Here is a 19,440-nt window from a genome sequence, read left to right as displayed (position 1 = left end):
CCGGGCATAGAATGAAGCTTAGAGCTAAAAAGGTACAAGATACACTAAAAGAGATCACAAAATTGTCCTTAACTTTATACAGATCACTTTCTGCACGGTTGCACATAGTGGTTAATAGGAGCTGTGCAAATAACTCCTTTCACTCTGTAATATGAATATAAAAAAGTAAATTTATTAGTAACAAAAAACGACACAGAAGCTAATAACAAAGGATGACTAATTCTAGCATTTATTCATAAATAGGGAATAGGAAGTAGAGAGTGACGAGGGACATAATTTATAACTGAAGTTAGAAATACTCAACCTATTCAGAAGGCAAGAAAGTTTAGATAGCTTGCTGAAAAATCAACATTAAGAAGACATACTGTGCATAATATATTCAAAACTTATGGCATCCTTGCATTTCATTAGGAAATAAATGTGAGCTGTACAAACTATATTGAGAGATTTGTGAGCAGAAAGATACAGCTACTCTACTACTATCTAAAAATACTTCATGTATCACTACGCAAGCTGTCTCTGCCAACAAGATTAAAAAGCGATAGCCACGCTGACAAAGACTGACAATTACAGAAGAAAGCGTACTGGTGTTTCGGATTCATTTCTGATAACTGCAAAGTACCAAATTCACCAGTTGCCAGCATATCTTTTACCATAATTAGCACAGAATATTAAGAATTAGTCTTGAGTATGGAAAAAAAAAAACCAAAAACAAAGCAACGCTATGGCTTCAGGTTTACAAGCAGTAACTAATGAGTTCTCAAAGATGAAAAAAGCAATTACTTACTGTGTTGGTTAATAAGCATACGGAAAGAGATGCGATTGGTGTAGAATCTATCTAGAAAATACTGGATGTTACTGCTAACGAATGGATCAAAGCCATATTTTTCCTTGTATTCAATCACCCCTTGCGCCATGGTTGGAACCACATCATTGTGTCTGTTCCTGACTTTAATTAAAACATCTAAAAAGCTAGAGGAAACAAAATTAGAAACAGATTATTAAAAGTATAATTAAACTCAATCTCTCACTTCTGTTTTCAACTCCTCCCAGCAAAACTCTTTTACCTGTTTATTATCCCTCCCAGCCAACAAAACATTATCAGAGGGCGAATATAAAAATATAGCAGTACCTAAACAAACCTATTTAAACAAAATTACTTGGTCAACTTCTTCACAAAATCTGTGAAATATTTAGGGCCTCAAATTAAGTTATTCCTCTGCAAATCATTCCTTTAAATTAAATCTGTTTTTTCCATTAACAGAGAGCAAAAGTTTTCCTTTTATTGCAAACGAATGCACCATGGTAACACTCATTCTCTGCAACCAACGGCAGCTGGAAGATAGGAAACTCAGGAAAAACAACCTGAGAAATTTTACACTTCATACTTTCTTTCCCAACACCTCAACTTGCGCAGCGTAACTTTTGAATGCATTTCCTTTGCCCAGCATCTATTCTGGTAAGTTTGCGTATCAGGACATGTAATTATTATCAGTGTGACTTCTGTTCAGTTTCCTCTCCCGCCGCTGGATGGCAGAGCGCATACAACCGTGCTCGGACGGGCTCTTTCCCGTGGTAGCTCGGCAAGCCTCGGGATAACACTTCCATCGCTTTTAACCAAGCACCTGTTAACAGGCACTAACTTTGAAACAGCTTGGAGGATTTTTGTTTCTCCTGCCAAGGCAGCTCAACACCTATGATATTCAAAGGGCTCATCCTTTTTCTTCCACGCGTGCAAACTCATACATACTCGAAATGTTAATTTTTAATAATTTTCTAAAGCCAAGACATGGCAAATCACTACTACTCGAGCCTGCTACATTCTCTAATATTAAATTGACACTGCAATGATTATATGGCCTTGTTTAAAAAGAGAAGCACACACAGTGAAATACAGCTTTTAAAAGAAAGCACAGCTTGGAGACTCATTCAGCTATGCCTGTATCTGCAAATCTACAGATCCTTAAAAAAAAACCAACCCCAACAGCAAAACATTCTCAGTAGGTTTATAATGAACACAAAAAAGAAATGTACTAATTCTTTGTATCAAAAGTAGAATATACACCAACTAAGAAAGGAAAGAACATTAAGACTAAGAAAAGTAAAAATGACTACCAATAATCATCACTTCTAAAGCAGATGCTTCCTTCCTTTTCAGAACCACTTAGCCAAGACAATCATTTGACAGTATACCGTACCATTCTTAACAAGTGATATGCTTTTAAAATTATTTCTCCCACCCTATACTGCCAGCTCCAAAGGAATGTAGGATTCACTTTTAATAGTTTTTTCACCACCCGCAGTCTAACCACCAGTTTTTGCCTGTGTATTAACAAACAGTTCAGTAGTTTTTCAACACTATTTTGTTGCCTAGAAAAGGGGAATCTAACTGCCTAATTCCCCAGTCTAAATATATCACAGTACAGAATGACTGTTTTCTTACTTACCAATCTTGATGACGGGACAGCTTAAAATATTTTAATGCTTAAAATGTTTGTAGGCTCTTTTTATGTTTATTAGGTCTTGATTCTGTGTGATCTGTAACCACTGAGGTCTGATGTTAGTTTTCGAGAAAGACTAGTGCCCAGTTGTATTCATGCTGCTTCTCTGTTTCAGAGCAACAAGACGCTAGCTAAAAACAAAGCTGAGAAGCAACACTTACAATGACATCTGAAAGACAACTGTCAACACTCTCTAACAACTGCTATTTGCTGACAGCTTTGCTATTTGTTTTTCAATACCTCCACTATCCACAATATATACAACATGATGCCCATGTGCTCCACCAGGGCAAACTGTTCACTGACATCCTGCTACCAAAGTGCTCAAACACACAGGGCATGCTGAAGGGCAAACAAAGCACTAGGAGGTTTATCTGCCACAGACCAGCAAATCACAGTTGAAGCTGAGTGTGCAAATACACACGATAAAGGAATTCTTCATTATTATAGAGATATGACAAGCCTCCTGTTCCGTCTTCAAAGATGTTCACTGAAGTGTTTCCATCAGGCAGATGCCTTTAAAGGACCAAATACATGAAGTACGTAGGCATGTTTCAAAGCAGCAGGGCAGAAATCAAAACACATTTGCTTACTCTTACCACTTAATCCTTACAAACCCCTCCCTACCCGCCCCCTCCCCCCCCCAATGAAAGACTCAAAACTTTTGCTGTACTCAAACTGTGGAAGACCTCATCAAAGAATTTTTAAAATGCTCATGGGACTAGTTGGGGGCAGAAATACTCCAGAATAGCTCTGAAAATTTTATTTAGCAATCATTGGTTTTTTTTCCAAAATTCAGTGTATCACATTTTCAAAACCACAATGAATAAATAATGCAGTTGGTTTGACAGATGAGAAATTATTAATATGAAGCTATTTTAGTCAAGCAAGCTTCAGTGGCTTCTGTATTAACAAAAGAATATTTAAGGCGTTACCATTGCTATTAAATAAATTAAGCCTATAGACTTCTGCAAAGACAATTAATGAACGTCACAACACAAGTTATTATTTAACTCCCTAATGACTATATATATTATTCTGTTTTGATCTATCATCACAGTGCAAGAAAAGAAGTCAACATAAAGACAAATGGAATTTTTGCTATGTCTATTTTATGGATAGTATTATCTGAAAGATTAAAGACAAGAAAGTGATGAGTATACTGAAAAAAAAATCCTTTTAAATGGAACACGCAATGGGTTTTTTTTCCGATTGGCTGCTCTTTTTAAAAGAGGCACTAGCTGGTAGCTAGGAATAACCAGAGAGACAGGTAACAAGCCCACACTAAAAGATTTCTCTACTAGAAAGCATAGCTACTTTCAAAGTGCAAAACTAAGTAGCACTTCACATTACTTCAAAGTAACAAAATGGCACCCTCTTAATCAAATCTACTCCAGTACTTACACAGAATCACAGAATAGTAGGGTTGGAAGGGATCTCTGGAGATCATCTAGCCCAACCCCCCTGCCAGAGCAGGGTCACCCACAGCAGGTTGCACAGGAACGCGTCCACCTGGATTTTGAATGTCTCCAGAGACGGAGACTCCACCACCTCTCTGGGCAGCCTGTTCCAGTGCTCTGCCACCCTCAGGGTAAAGAAGTTCCTCCTCATGTTTAGGTGGAACTTCCTATGCTCAAGTTTGTGCCCATTACCTCTTGTCCTGTCCCCGGGCACCACTGAAAAGAGCCTGGCCCCATCCTCCTGACACCCACCCTACAAGTATTTATAAGCATTGATAAGATCCCCCCTCAGTCATCTTTTTTCCAGACTAAAAAGACCCAAATCCTCAGCCTTTCAAATTGCCTTACTTATTTCAAATTGCTACCAGAATCAGTATTTTAATCTTAGTACTGCAGAAAGGAAAGTTCTTGTTTACTAAGTTTCTTGTGTGTGTGTGTTATCTCTACATGTACTGCTAGCTTACTACTTCAGTTGCTCTCAGTTCCAGGACACTCCCACACATGCCCTCTCACAAGTGTGCCCCAAAAAGAAAAATCAGCAAAGAAACTCACGGGTATAGGTGGTGGAGTAAGTGCTCTTTGAAAGTACACACGAACAGCACATTTTACAAACCCTTCAATTTTTGAAAAACAACTTCTGCCTCTGTGTGTTTATCCAGATGCATACTGACACCACATGAAATTTCCAACACTTCTGCCAGCTTACACCCTCTACAAAGTGTGGACACCTTATCTTAGCACCCTGCAATCACACTGTTTGATGGAGCTGTGGAAAGACTTCCACGGGACCGGTCTGCAGCTTGAGGAAAGATATTTGTGTTATCAAAAATGCAAAAGTAACCTGACCTTTTGGCATAGGCCCATACTACTGGCAGCGACAGTAATCTGGCAAAGTTGCAGTAAGTCTTGGTAAGGTCTGCTAACCAATAGAACGCAGTAAAGAAACTGAAGCACCCCTGAACCGCTTCATCACAGAAATGCTAAGACAAAAAAATCCCTTTAAAGGATTTTGCCCAGTGTTCATAAAAAGGTAGATTTATCTGCTGGGTTATTACAAGATAAATATGGACATACTTAAGAGTATTTTTGAAGGACGATGTTTGTCTTTACTATTAAAATAGTAGCTAATTACAGCTCAGTATCCAGTTAATTGGCATAACCTTCAGAAAGTTAGGAACAGATGACATACAGACAGAAGGAAAGTAAATCTGACTTTCTAATCTTAGGTAGCCTATCCAAGAAGAATAAATTTGATCTTTAATCAGATAATGCAGTTTTTGTCCCTTTTCACAGGCCAAACTTAGTATAAAATAGTAGGAAAACTTACTGCTAAACTAGTGACAAACAGAAATTCTTGTCCTATTAGCAAACAGGCTGTAAATATAGAATCACAAAATGTAATAGCTAGAGGTAGTCGAAAAGTTCATCTTATTTATCCATTACAGAATAAGCATGCCTAGAACATCACTGAAAGCTATCTAAATCTATTCTTAAAAGCTTTTAAAATGCGATGCTCTATAGCCTTCTGAAATGGTCTTTTTCAGTCTGTCCTCACTATATTAGAATTTGTACTTTTTGCCCTGTATACAATCTCAACTTTAATAATAATCAGCCATTTTTTAATTCTCCACTTCAAGGAACCACTCATCCTTTATTAAAGTGAGATTATATTTGGCACACTCAGACTTTCAGTGTCTCACACTTCAGTATTTTTTTTTTTGCCAGTCTAAACAAATGCCTTCAACATTATTCAGAGGTGGAACTCTCCAAGTCTCTAATTCTTGTTCCTTTCACATCAATATTGTCTATGTGTGTTTTAATTTCTTAATAGGTAGTACCCAGAACTGAAGACAGTATTCCAGCTTAGGGCTCGCACTGAGAAAAGTTACGTCCCCCTTGTTCAACAGCACTACAATTCACTCAGTCATATAATCCTTATGGCTCCTTCTACAGTTCTGCCATGGAGGGAATTTTGTACTCATGCACTTAAGTCTCCCCTGCATGTATTGCTTGATACTTTAAAAAATAAAGTGTAAGGATCTCAGATAACATGCCCACAGTCAGAGTGCAACATCTAAAACGCATTACCTAATAAATCCCCTACTTAACCTAACATAACACAGCAGTTAATGTATCTGAAACTAACTGAAGATAAAACACCGTTTTTGCACAGCACAGGAAGTATCTTGCACAAAAAGAGCATTTGTTGAATGGCAAGATGTTTTATGAAACACTTCCTATATAGCACTGTTTGATCAGCCAAGATTTCAGAGCTTAAAAAAAATTTCAAGTTTAAAAGGCAAGCCACCCTAAGAAACCTAATCAGCAGAGCAAAAAACCTGCAAGAAGTAATCTCCTGAAACAAAGTTGACTGCTGTATGGTACAAAGTAACCATAGACCTTAGTGCTGGGGGGGAAGGGGGTGTGTGTGTTTTTTAAGTCTCTGATGCATATGTTGCACCCCTGGTTCTCACTTAACACAGGGGTGGGGTTTTTTTTTGTTTTTTGTTTTTTGTTTTTTTTTTTCCTTTTTTATGCATACATATTTCCAGGAAACATTCTAATCACAATTTTAATGTGATTTTATTGATAAAGAAAATTGGCTAAGCTTTCCTTTCTTCTCCAAACATAAGTAATATTATTGAATGAGATAGGTGAACACCAATAATTGAAGTCCATTTAAAAAGTTTTTAGATAAAAACAAGATTGACACATTGAATGTTTTCAAACTAAAAAAACTGAAAGTATTAATGTGTTAATATACATTACATACAACAGAGTACTAAGCTCAATGTATACTAAAACAACATTTTATTCGTAAGTATTTGATATGCAAGTATAGTCTCACATGCATGCTGTCTTCTCAATGCAGCCTTGGAGGAAGCATTCCATGCCATTTCTTAAATTATCAGACTGTATAAATGTAAAATATATTGTTCAAAAGCACTTAGATTCCTATATTCTGCATCAGATTACAATTTTGGCCTTTGCCGCACAAATTCTACCTTACAAATAAGATCACTGTTATCCTACAGTACAAACCCACTTCTTTTTTTTTTTTTTGAGAGAGATTATTTTAAAATGAACTGTCACAAGAAAACGAATTACTCACTCATCCAGAACATGCGGATCCTCAGGACTTTTATTTTCATATTCTAAAAGCTCAAGGAAACTCTGCATGTACCTGAAATAAGCAAAAATTATAAAGTATTAGTTAAAACACTTAAACCTAAATTACTTTTGAATTTTTGTTGATCTTAAGACTATAACCTCATCTGAAACAACAGAAGCACAGTACACAGTTCTCTGCAGAGGATAAAATGAAATGGGATGCTGCAACAAAGGGAAAGAAAGCAACTACAATATATTATATTGAGTTAAAAAGTGTTGTTTATGATCCTACAGTCCACAATTCAGGAAAACTGATACATAAATCAAGCTGAAGTTAACAGGAGCAAACCCTCTCTTCAAGTAGGTCTGTAATTTCAGGTAACTTAGTTCATCCCCAGATCTTGATTTCTTGGTCATCTACTTTGTAGAGATGTTAGTTTGCTCCCACGTTCCTCAGAAAACAATCCAACCTTCCTTCCAAAATAAAGCTCCAGGGAACCCTCCCCAAAAGCCATCCTAACACGTCTGCACCAAGCTGGTCCTACCGGAGTACTCCAGAAGAGCATGCCCCTTCACACGCTCCCACATGTCCTCACATTGTACCTCAGGCCATGTGACACAACCCTCAGTTTTGTAAAAACACAACTCTTACACAACACAGCTTTGCCTAGTTCAGACATTCAGCACACATGGGATATTAACTGAGACTTAGAGCCAGCAAGATAACACACACGACCCAAAGAAGACTGAAGGCAAAGTACCACTCAACACGAATGCAGATGGCCTGCTCTGTTGGAAGCTAGCCCAACACCAGTAGAAATGCCACCACGTCACACCGCTGGGCCTGAGAACCAGGTATCGCCCCCTGAAGCAGGTGCACTCAGCAGTACAGATGTAGCTTTAAAGATTACAGAAGTGGGACCTATTTCTTGAAGTAAATCACAGAAGGTATCAATCATACTCATAAAAGATAGGGTTTCAATGTTACCAGAAGGAGCTATCATTTTCTCTCCCTTTGCCCTCCCTTCACCCAGGTTAAGCACTGCCATTCACACCATGATAACAATGCTAATCACATGTGTGTGTCAACAGCTGAACTCCCTGCAACGGCAAAACAGCCACCCAGATAAGTTTGTTTGGTCTTTTTAATCATTCTCATAAGTGAAAACAACTCAAAGAAGGGTTTAACCAGCTGAAGCTAGCAAAAGAGATAAAAGATAAGCATAAAGCCTACATGAGGAAAAAGCAAAACAAATGAGCAAGCCTTTCCCCTTTCAGTAGCAGCAACCCAGCTCAGCAGAATGATCTCCGCATAAACTCAGTGCCTATGAGATTGACCCAGCCGCTGAAGCTTGGACAACTTCACATTACAATAAAACCTCTTTTGGTAGCAGTTCTATGTTAAGACCAGCTTAAGCAGGCTATGAAACTTCACCCTACATCTTCAAGCTACAGCAAAGCTTAAGACAGCACTGCTGTCTAAATGACTCCCTCCAGAACCACATATTGCTACTCCACCCCCCATTTCAGTTGCAGCCACCACAGGTCACTGTGACATTTCTCCAGGGAGACCAACATTTTCAACATGGTCAGCACAGTAACACTAGCTCCTGTCCCTCTTTGCGTTCTTGCCCTCCTGCAGCCCTCACAAATGAGTACAGAAATCCCCCAAACGTTTGTCAGTTACAAGTCTGGGAAGTAGCTGATGTCTCCAGTACTGCTTATTTTAAAACATGTTCTTTTACACTGCTAAGAGATAGTACCAGTTTGGAAAAACTGTCTCACCACACTCCCAGGAATTCAAGAAATTGCCTGGGGTCACTTCAAGGAACAGGCAGTAATTTAAGGAGCCGTAGCCCACTATACACTGAAGATGAGTTCCTGAAAAGTGCAAGTGAAGCAGTGCTAACTATGCTGGGACAGTATAGGTGATGTGGTGGATAGAGAGGCAGGGGAAGAATCACCAGGACCACCAGCTGGAGGAGGGACTGAGTTTCTGAAAGACTGAATGAGAACTAATCTCCTTTGGGAATGTGTCCTTGCACGCACTGCCCTTTTATTAATTCTCACTGGAAAAAGCTGCTTTACTCTCTGAACTCAGCTGCTTTACCTGCAAGACTTAACATGTAACAAATTATGATCATGCTCACTCCTTTTGTTTAAGAGTTGTGTGTTCTTCAACATCATCTGCCTCATATGAATCAAGGTAAATCAAGTTAATCATGGGATAGGAAAAAAGGTACCATAATTACAGTGTGCAAAACACATTAATAAAGCATCAGCAAAGGAACTCCAAAATGAAAGATGGGAAAGTGGTAGACAGGGCACTGAGGCAATTCAGGGCATCATCAGTTTGGCTCTATGAAGGCAATAAGATGAGGTTTTGACTTCTTGCTAAACCAGGCAACGTCATGCAGAAGCAATGCTTAAGACCCATTCCCGTGTACAATTTTGCTCTGCCACCTCCACCACCAGTCTTTGCTACCTCCTTCGCCATTTCCTTGATAAGTGATAAGAACATATCACATTCAATCCATAATTGTCTCAAAGAGGAAATGGACTTTGTGGGCTTTTTCTGTGAATAGAGAAACAGGTATCATTCATGTGGCATCTTTTTCTTGCAAATACATTCAGTAATTAAAGACTTAAGATGACCAGCACTGTCAGATCAGACTGGTTCCTTCATGCTGTGGGTTGTAGTATAACAAGAAAGCTTAAATCTTCCATTGCAATTAAATATTTGCTATCTTAAATACGTTTGTGTGGTAAAAGGAAAATAGGCAAAATATTTCTTTGATTCTACAGAGAAAAACGGCCTACCCAGAATACACCTGCAGGATTCCTGTGAAGGAGTCTTATTTTATTCCTTAAATACAGGTTGATCTCTTGCCACTCAATGACTAAGTCTACATTAGCTTTTTTTTTTTTTTAAACAAATCTAAACCTGCTATATGGTTTTGAAATTAACCCCCCAATAACCCTCACTTAATCTACGTTGCTTATATTTGCAGTGCTTCTGGCACTTCTCAGAAGACCAGGTTCTTCTCGGAAGAAACTTAAACTGGAACCTGCTGCAGATGTGCATCAAATCTATGAAACCCAAGGTAGTCATCATGACCTGAATCAATGAGTGGGCCAAAACGCTGTGATTTCTCCAGCACAGGCATAGCACAATACATGCCAGGAGGTATGAACTGTCACAAGCACCCTCCACACTGTAAAGTGTTTCTCATATTACATAAAGGGCCAAGTGCTGTAGGTGTCAGCAAGTTTGCCAACAACCACCCCTCTACTCTTCATGCTCCCCTCCCCCATCCTTTCAAACATTCCTCCTGGTTTGAAATCCTTTCTCTTCCTACTTTAATTTCTGTTGTCATCCTCCCTGTTTTGTGGGGGACTTCATTTCTTTTCCTCACACTCTCTGTTTCTCCCTACTTCCCCAGTCCACTCTTCTACACCCTGTTTTCATAAAGGCAACAATAGCCCTTTCTGCCTCCCAGAACATCCAAGGCTGCAAGCCAACTTTTCAAGAAAATTCAGAATCACAGAATCATTTAGGTTGGAAGAGATCTCCTGAAATCATCTAGTCCAACCGCCTTGCTCAAACAGGGTCAGCTAGAGCAGGTTGTCCAGGACCACATCCAGTTGGGGTTTGAATCTCCCCACCAAAAGGGACACCACAGCCCCGCTGGGGAACCTTCTTGGGGTGTTTGATCACCCTCACTGTAAAAAAGTTTTTTATTGCGTTCAGATGGAATTTCACGCGCTTTAATTTCTGTTCACTGCCTCCTGTCCTGTCACTGAGCACTACTGAAAAGAGTCTGGCTCCCTCATCTTCATTCTCTCCCATTAGGTATTTATACACACCGATAATATCCTGTTCCCCTGCCCACCCAAACGTTCCCTTCTTCAGGTCCAACAGTCCAGACAGCTTGCTGAATATCTTGAAGGAAATACTCAGCTCTCAGCTTCTTCCCATATGAAAGATGCTTCAGTAAATCTGTGTCATGAAAAAGTGACAGCTTCTCTCGTGGCAAAGTAAGAGGAGGTTATTAGGAAGCTGCTCACCCCCATCTGTCATTGTATATTATGAAAGTCCTGTTTCTGAAGACTCGGGACAACAACCACACTTAAGAAGCAGCAACACAGCAGGTGCTCTTTACTACAGATCTCCTACCAGAAATCTCAAGCATCAGCAGTCCTGTGCTGAACCTAAGAATAAAACAGTGATGAGTATTTCTGGTACTGAAGGTAGCCGATACCTGATTTTTGTGCTGTGTGCATTTGATTGGTTGCCCACCATTACTGGTATGCTCTATTGAGATTTCTACTCTGTTAGCTTACTGGGACATTGCTCCTAACACTGCTGCCGCTGGAATAATCCAGTATCACTTGTCCTTTGTTGAAGGATCAGCACTTTTACCAGAGTAACAGGCAGGGGCAAGCCAAGTGTTTCTCTCATCTATGCAGGAAGCAATTGTGCAGAAAACTGTCTCGGTCAGAAAAAGACTAAAGCAGGTCTCAACTAGAAAAAAGATGCCAAACATGGTCACCAGTCTTCAGCACAACCAGAACAGCTTCTGAGGTCATTGCAGGCTCAACATAGCACCAATGAGGAACTGAGAGTTTCTGAAACAAAGGAAAGTTACACAAACTAAATGCTCTAAACTAAGGAAATTTATAAGCGTGCTTAAGTAATTTCTCTTTAATCTCTGTGGTGATGGAGAAACTATGGAATGTTTTTCCTTCAGATAGAATTAGCTACAATATTTAGATGTCTATTTCTGACTCTAAAGTAAATTGAAATTACGTTAGAAGTTCATCAGCACGAGCACTGTATCCAGCAAGTCAGAAGGACCAGCTCAGAGAAAAGCTTAACTTCAAATCGAAGTTATTCAAATTTCTTCCATCACTTTTACTATTTCTTCCAATCCCTCAACTAAATAAAGCTAGAAAAAAGTTACCCTTATGTCAATCGAATCTAATCTACTGTCCAACGCCTACCAGTATATGTCACCAAAACCAGGATGTTATAATACCCTGTGTATCAGTCTCCACATAACAACTTGGAGCTGCAAACACTGTACATCTTTTTCTTTTATCTGGTTGTGATTTACAGTTTTGACACAACATTTATCCTCCCGCTCCCTCCCAAACAGCTCAAAATTAAGGAAATTAAGCAATGCTTGCTTAAAAGGAAATTTATAACTCTGATAGCGGTAATAAGTATTTCAAAGCACTGTCTTAACTACCACCGACAGTTCAATCTGCCTCAAGGTGAGCCGTCAGCAATGCAGTTCATTCCTGTAACAGCTAGTGTGCGTAAAAAAAGATCATTCCCCTTTCATATAATTATTTATTTCCTTGAATCTTCTCCTAATTTGAATTGTGGGTGTAGATATAGATAAATGAAGGTGGTAACTACAGGATTTATCAGGCACTGAAAAGCCAGACTTTGTGATGTTTTAAACACACTTCACTCACACAAAATTACCAGCCAGCTAGAATAAAGGAGAAAAGTACCAGAATAATGGATGATTTGCTATGTTATTAGTAAACAAATACAACTATACAGAACACAAAACTATGAAAAAGCCACCCAGCACAGACAAAAAAAAAAAAAAAAAAAAGAGAACATCAGTTATATTTTGCTATTTTCAGTGAGTCATCAAAAGCAGAAATCAGAGCCTATGACCTTCAAAAATCTGTTGTCTTTCTGGTATTTAATTTTTTTAATCACAATACACTACAATTCATTGGGCAAGCTCTCTGGTTTCAAGCACCCTTTAGCCTTGTTCTTTTGTTCATTACTGCCAGGTAGATTGAATTCTTGTTAGTCTGCCAAGTGTACTAATCCTAGAATGGCACATTTCATACATGAAATCACTGTAAATGCCCATAATGTCAACTCCAGATTTTCCTGGGGGTTTTGTTGTTTGTTTTTTTTTTTTTTTTAAACTCATGCAACTGGGTTTTTTGTTGTTTGTTTGTTTTTTTAAACTCATGCAAGGTACCTTTGCTTTTTCCCTATGGGTATTTCACTAAGATTTTCCTTTAGAATCTCTCTAACACCAAAGCACGGAAAATATAAAACTGATCTCCATGGTAACACAATCTTGTTAGCACAGTCTGAATGCAAGAAATAGAGGAAAAACAATTATCAATCCCCAAACTGTACTGATTTCTCTAATGGGTTGTGCTGGGTTTGGCTGGGATAGGGTTCTCTTCACAGTAGCTGGTACGGGGCTATGGTTTGGATTTGTGCTGAAAACAGTGTTGATAATACAGGGATGTTTCAGTTACTGCTAAGCAGGGCTTACACAGCATGAAAGCCTCTTCTGTTCCTCACACTGCCCCACCAGTGAGTAAGCTGGGGGTGCAGAAGAAGCTGTGAGGGGACACAGCTTGTTGTGTCAACACGGCACCGTGTACCATACGACGCGATGCTCAGCATATGAAGCTGGGGGAAGAAGAAAGGGGAGGACATTTGGAGTGAAGGTGTTTGTCTTTCCAAGTAACCGTTACACATGACGGAGCCCTGGAGATGTCTGAACACCTGCCTGCCCATGGGAAGCAGTGAATGAATTCCTTGTTTTGCTTTGCTTGCGCGCACGGCTTTTGCTTTACCTATTAAACTGTCTTTATCTCAACCCATGAGTTTTTCTCACAGCTGGGGTTAAATATGACATGGGTCTTCCCAAGGTGATAAATGGAAATTTATAGCCTTCTCCAGGGAAAGGTACTAAAGAGAAGTAGAGAAATTTGGCCAGGGTTAATTAAAATATGAATTTTAGACATGACTAAGCAGCATGTTGTGCAACCTTCACAGTTACTTTAGATATTTTACAAGCTCTGACATTATCCATTATAAGGTTTTATTGTAACTATTTTCTCTCATCACATCAGTGATCATATCCTGTATTATGCAATTCTGCCACATGTTCAATGTTCTACCTGTGGTGCACTTTAGCTAGAGTGCCCTCTGAAAGCTGGCCTAAAAAAGGTCCACTTCTTTGGAACTAGGAAGTTGCCCGCTAATTCTGAAGAACTGAAAATAAGCTGCTGATCCCTAGCACTCTGGTTGTCCATCCGTCTGTTATTTGGAATCACCGCAGTTGACAGCCAGAACATATTAACTGTGTTAGTATTTTTGATTCACTTTATTCCTTCCCTTGCTACTCCATGCAAAACATACGCATAAACAAAGTCATAAACTCAAACTGGGACAGAGCTAATGTTTTACCTTTGAACAGGTACACAAATGAAATGCAAAACTATTTTTTTTTGTTCATAGTTCACTCTCTGTGTACTGCCAGCTTTATTCAGAAAAGCGCAGGTGAGTAGCACAAAGGAAGGACAGTTGTTTTGCCTGTCTTCTTTGCTGCGCACATCAGGCTAAGGAACCCAGAAAGGAAGGTGAAAAAAAAGCTCCTTTTCCTGAGAGCAAACAAGCAATCCGTTGAAAAATCTGCTAGGCAGCGCAGTGCAGTCAAAGAGCCTGGTACAGGAAGCAAAGTGCCTACAGCCTGACCATGAAGATGGATTAGAGAAGTGGGAAAAGAACAGGGTTTGCCTGCAGCAGGGAGCATATTCTCCAGAATGACAAGATGAGGTTGCTTCCCGAAGGACTTGTAAGGGACTATTAAATTCAATGCAATCCAAAATGCCACTGCCTGGCTGGACAGGGGACTGACAGAAAAGGATCCATGCTGTACAGTAGGCAGGGTTAATTTGTTTTCTTACTCCACCAAATTAATCTATTTATAGAGCCACCTTACTCTAATTAAGAAGTTCAATAAAACTCACTTTAAAGATTAGGAGCTTTTTGTATTTTTGGCATCCTGACATTAAGGAATAAACTGGGAACTCACATTTTAAAGCTCCAGCTGATTTGGAGTCTGACCAAAAGCACATAAAAACATAGGCTTCTAGTGCAAAGTGGTAGTGTAAATAAATCATAAATATGCTGGTGACTACGAAAATTACTGAAAGTTAGCAAATAAACAGATTAAGGTGAATAATGCATTAAATTATGTCTTTGCTCACTTGTGGCAAACGTACATCAGATTTTTTGTTTGCATATTAATAAATTGTCAAGCTTCCTCAACCTATGGCATAGTAAAAATAAAGGGTCATGAAAACATACCCGAAATTAATTTTCTTGAAGTATGAAACAAGTCTGTCAAGAAGAGATTTCTTCATTTTACAAGTTCACAAAACTTGTGAACACAACTAAATTTATATTTATTTATTCTACTGCATAAAGTTAATGTATCTCTCTCTAGATATGTCTAAAATTTAGGTTAAGAAATTATAAATATGTTTCAAAACTTGCTATCAGCATAGCTGCATAATACTCAAGGTCATTCACACTGAAATTAATAAAGCTGATACAGTTAGCTGTATTTTTCCCAAGGTTTATCATCAGTGTATCACTAGGACTCATAATCTACAGGTAAATGTTTAAAAAACAATTTAAAAATTCTAAATAAAAAAAATAAGAAATAAGTTATTTGAAGTCCTATAATCAGGAAAAGAAACATGCTACAGGTACTTTGTTACTGGTCCAGTGGGAGGTGTCCCTGCCAGTGGCAGGGGGGTTGGAACAAGATGATCTTTAAGGTCCCTTCCAACCCGAACCATTCTGTGATTCTATGACTCTACTCCTGACATAAGATCACAAAAAAATATTCTTACATAATCCCAGTGAAGATATTCCTTTCCACAAGAGCTGTTAGTTAACTGAGGATCAAAATCAAAAGAACATTACGACAAACATTGATTTCAGACTTCTATCTCTGTGTTGGATGTCCACTTGAACTTCTCCATGATGTTAAAGTCTGACATTTTGGACCATTAAATAGAGAACTATCAGTCTACAGCTGTGATAGTGCAAATCACATTATCATATAAAATACACAATTTGGACAAGTATCTTACAGTCATTATATGTTCTGATACACTCCAGACTGACTTTTTTTTTTTTTCAAAAAATAAAAATTAGAAAAAAAAAATCAGTAGTATCTATTGTAGCCATGGAAGTCATCCTACGAGTCCTCAACCTCTAAGCAAAAATTCTGAAGGGGGCATCCACTCTATACACCCATTCAGTTCCTTGGCCAGAAGTGATCCAAAAGTTGCTTGACTCTGTGTTAGCAGGGCAGAAGCACATGCCACAGAACATATAATTGGACTAGAAGTATCATGCTGTAGAGTCACTACAGAGAAGTTATTTCCTTTTCTTCATTCACCTATCTTTCCACGTTTCACTAAAGACAGCTTCACAAGTCACCTAGATCAGAAAAGCCTAGAAGGCCTGCATGTTATCTATTCCTTCCTTTGATATAACAGCTTATGGTAACATCAGACAGACGATACAAGCCTTCAACCCTTGCAAGCTACCACTTAACAACAAAGCGATTGCTATTGTGTGGCTCCACAGCATTCACATTTATTTGAAGCACTTAATCACTGCATTTGAAGTGGTCATCAAGACAGCTAATATTACCTTTCATAGACAAATATGTTTAAACCAAAGTACACAATACCACATATCCTAAATTATATTTTCTAAACCTGAAGCTTGACAAATATGAGACCAAACACAGTAGTCAATGTGGTATTTCTTGGCTCAAGGGTTATGACTGAAATTAACAGAAGCCTACAACATTAGTTACAACTTATACACCTAACAGATAAGCTCTTATTCACAAAGGGAAATTTGTTGTATAGTGCAAATATGTTTTTATATAAATTCTTTGGATCAAGTATTTGCAGGTAGAGAAACAACGAGTACCCCATAAAAAACAATTTTTTAGATAGTAGTCTCCAAACCTCATTGAGCATGCAAGTAGGCTATAAGTTAAGTACTGTGGAAAAAATGACAGGACTTTGAACACTTCAGATACATGCTAGTTATTACAATGGAGAACATTACTTACTGGATGACACCAGATTTTTGCCCTGTTCCTTAAGTTCCATTGAATACCAGGTTATGTTTTTAAAGATTTATCAATGAGAAGAACAGACAAGGTTTAAGTTTTCTTTCAGCATTTTTGACAAAGGAAGAGTAAGGAGAAAGAACAAGTGTTTCGAGCAGTCATGGGTGCAATACAGTAAGGAATATTAAAAAAGCTCTCTGTTGGAAGTTACGGACTGATTCTACTTATCTGAGAGACAACAGTATGCTGTTACTAACTTACAAGACTAACTTACAAATTCTTATCTCTAAGATCCATATTAGAGTATTTACTTAACATTAGACAGAAGAAAATGAAACTTAATTTGACAAGAAGTACACATTATAAACAATTCTAGGCAGAAACCAGAGTTCAGTTCAAGACAATTCATGCTGAGTTGCAAGAAAAACGACACATACAGTGTTAGTTTTACACTAATTTTTTAATCCACTTTTTTTATTTTAAAGACTTACCAACTCTGTACTAGCCCAACTGAGGGCCTGCTAAGTAAGTTATCAGGCAACAAATTGACTTCTCTCATGGTGTTGGCTAGTCGCACAGGAAGTTCTTTCCGCAGAAACATGTACGAAGTCTTCTCACATGCATTGTCACGACCTGTTAAAAGGAAGAAAAAAACCAGATCAGATGTCTGTTGCAGCACATCAATTTTTAGACTAGCCAGTGCCAGAAGTTTTAAAATTTTAAAAAAATCCACAACACTTGTGGAAATAAAAGCCATTTTAGAATAATTTCTTTCAGTACCCACCTTCACTTCCCTTTCACTCCCAAGACACATATTATACATTTACCTTCCTAGAGCTTAACCCCATTTATCTCATAATTCTTCCTCATTTCACATCATCTCATCCTCTCTCCTATAAATAAAAATCCTATACAGAAAAATCTCTCGTCCTACAAATAAAAATCATAAAATACCAAGGACTTTATATTAACTGGAAATAAGGCCCCAAAATGGTCAGACTACAAATACTACTAAAAATACTATAAACTACAAATATTTGAAAGTATGAGACGTTACGACTCTTGTCCAAATAGTTCAGATGGAAGATCAGACCTGATTTGACACTGATGGAAGATTTGACCTGATTTTTGTATTTTGCAGTGTTTCACAAGCGGGGGAATTCCCCACCATAAACTAATTTCTAAAGAGTCCAGGTAAATTAAAAGAAAAAAAAAAATAAACCCATGTTTTACTTGTAATGAACAGTCAGTATTCTGCTTTTGTCTAGAAAGACAGCAAATGTCTTATGACGATAACCAGTACAACCGCCTTCAAAATTTGGGAGTGAAGGCATAATATAAGAGCTATAAATTATGTTCAAGCAAACCAGAAAGTGTTAAAAGCACTACTAGGCAAGTAATCACTGAAATTTGCAATTTGAAAGACTCAAGTACAGTGCAACCAGCACAATCAAGGTGATACTTCTTAACACAGCCCCATTATAATCAGCTGAACAGCAGAATTTTCACCTTCTTTGCATAGGTAACGTGCATGGATGGATTAGTTCCAAAACCGTAACATAAGCTTGGGAGAATATGCAGGAAGGATTAGGATTTCCCTTCTTCCCCCCGCCCCCGCTCATTTAGGCATCATCAATCAGTGGATCATTAAATTATGTTAGTGTCAGCAATGCTATTATTGTTCCTCCAGCAAACATTTGCACCTATTTTACTTATTTGCATTTTCACATCTTCAATTACAAATACACACACCCTGTCCAAATTAGACAAAGGAAACAAGACATTACATTGTTATCTTCTGTGAAGCACAGTAATGATTTCACAGTTCAATTCTTCAATTAAATTAGATATCAATTCATCTACAATAGAGGACAGACACTTTTTTATTCACAGGTCATTGTATACAGCAGGTCTTCAGGAAAACTGTGACTGGACGCAGGAAAGACTCTCTGACTAGCTCACCCTACAATTTCTGGGCTGGAAAAACCCTCAGGAACAAGGATGACGACTGCTTCTTCCCAAGAGTAACTGAGAGCAAGTTCAGCTATTTTCTAGGCAATAAAAAGCAAAAGGAATGAAACACAGCCCAGAGAGAGAATGAGGAAATGGTGAACAAGAACCCACAGGCTGTGAAAGGGCATGGGGGCCCTTCGCAGACACAGTCCCCAGGTTTGTGCAAGGCAGACAATAAAAGCTGCTAGACTGGAAAGCGGGACTGGCAGAAGAGACACGCTTCCTCTCCTCCCACGAGCGAGGACACATCTCTATTCAATCTGTCTCACCCCAGCAGTTCTGAAAATGTCTCTTTTTAAGCAGTTGCCTTGCTCTAATGTACAGCCATGTTTTAGGTACAGGGCCCTTTGGGGTCCCTTTGCATGCTCAGTACAGGAAAAGGAAAGGAAGTTGTGTTTCAAGCTTGCCTAGCTT

The 19,440-nt window shown here is 38.5% G+C and overlaps 1 protein-coding gene across 1 annotated transcript in view; it reads right to left on the bottom strand.

Annotated features, from left to right (window-relative positions):
• The window catches only part of PDK3 (pyruvate dehydrogenase kinase 3), a 63,695-nt gene that overhangs the window by 23,086 nt on the left and 21,169 nt on the right, over positions 1-19,440 (bottom strand). Inside the window, exons 2-4 of the mRNA XM_063343434.1 lie at positions 17,505-17,646; positions 7,074-7,145; positions 788-972 (exon numbers count right to left, since the gene is read on the bottom strand). Of these exons, the coding sequence (XP_063199504.1) occupies positions 788-972; positions 7,074-7,145; positions 17,505-17,646 (399 nt within the window). The remainder of the gene's footprint in view (positions 1-787; positions 973-7,073; positions 7,146-17,504; positions 17,647-19,440) is intronic.

The sequence above is a fragment of the Chroicocephalus ridibundus genome, chromosome 1, assembly GCF_963924245.1.
Source record: "Chroicocephalus ridibundus chromosome 1, bChrRid1.1, whole genome shotgun sequence".
NCBI lineage: Eukaryota > Metazoa > Chordata > Aves > Charadriiformes > Laridae > Chroicocephalus > Chroicocephalus ridibundus.
The sequence above is the reverse complement of the archived record's forward strand: the minus strand, read 5'-3'. Positions and strand labels throughout refer to the sequence as shown.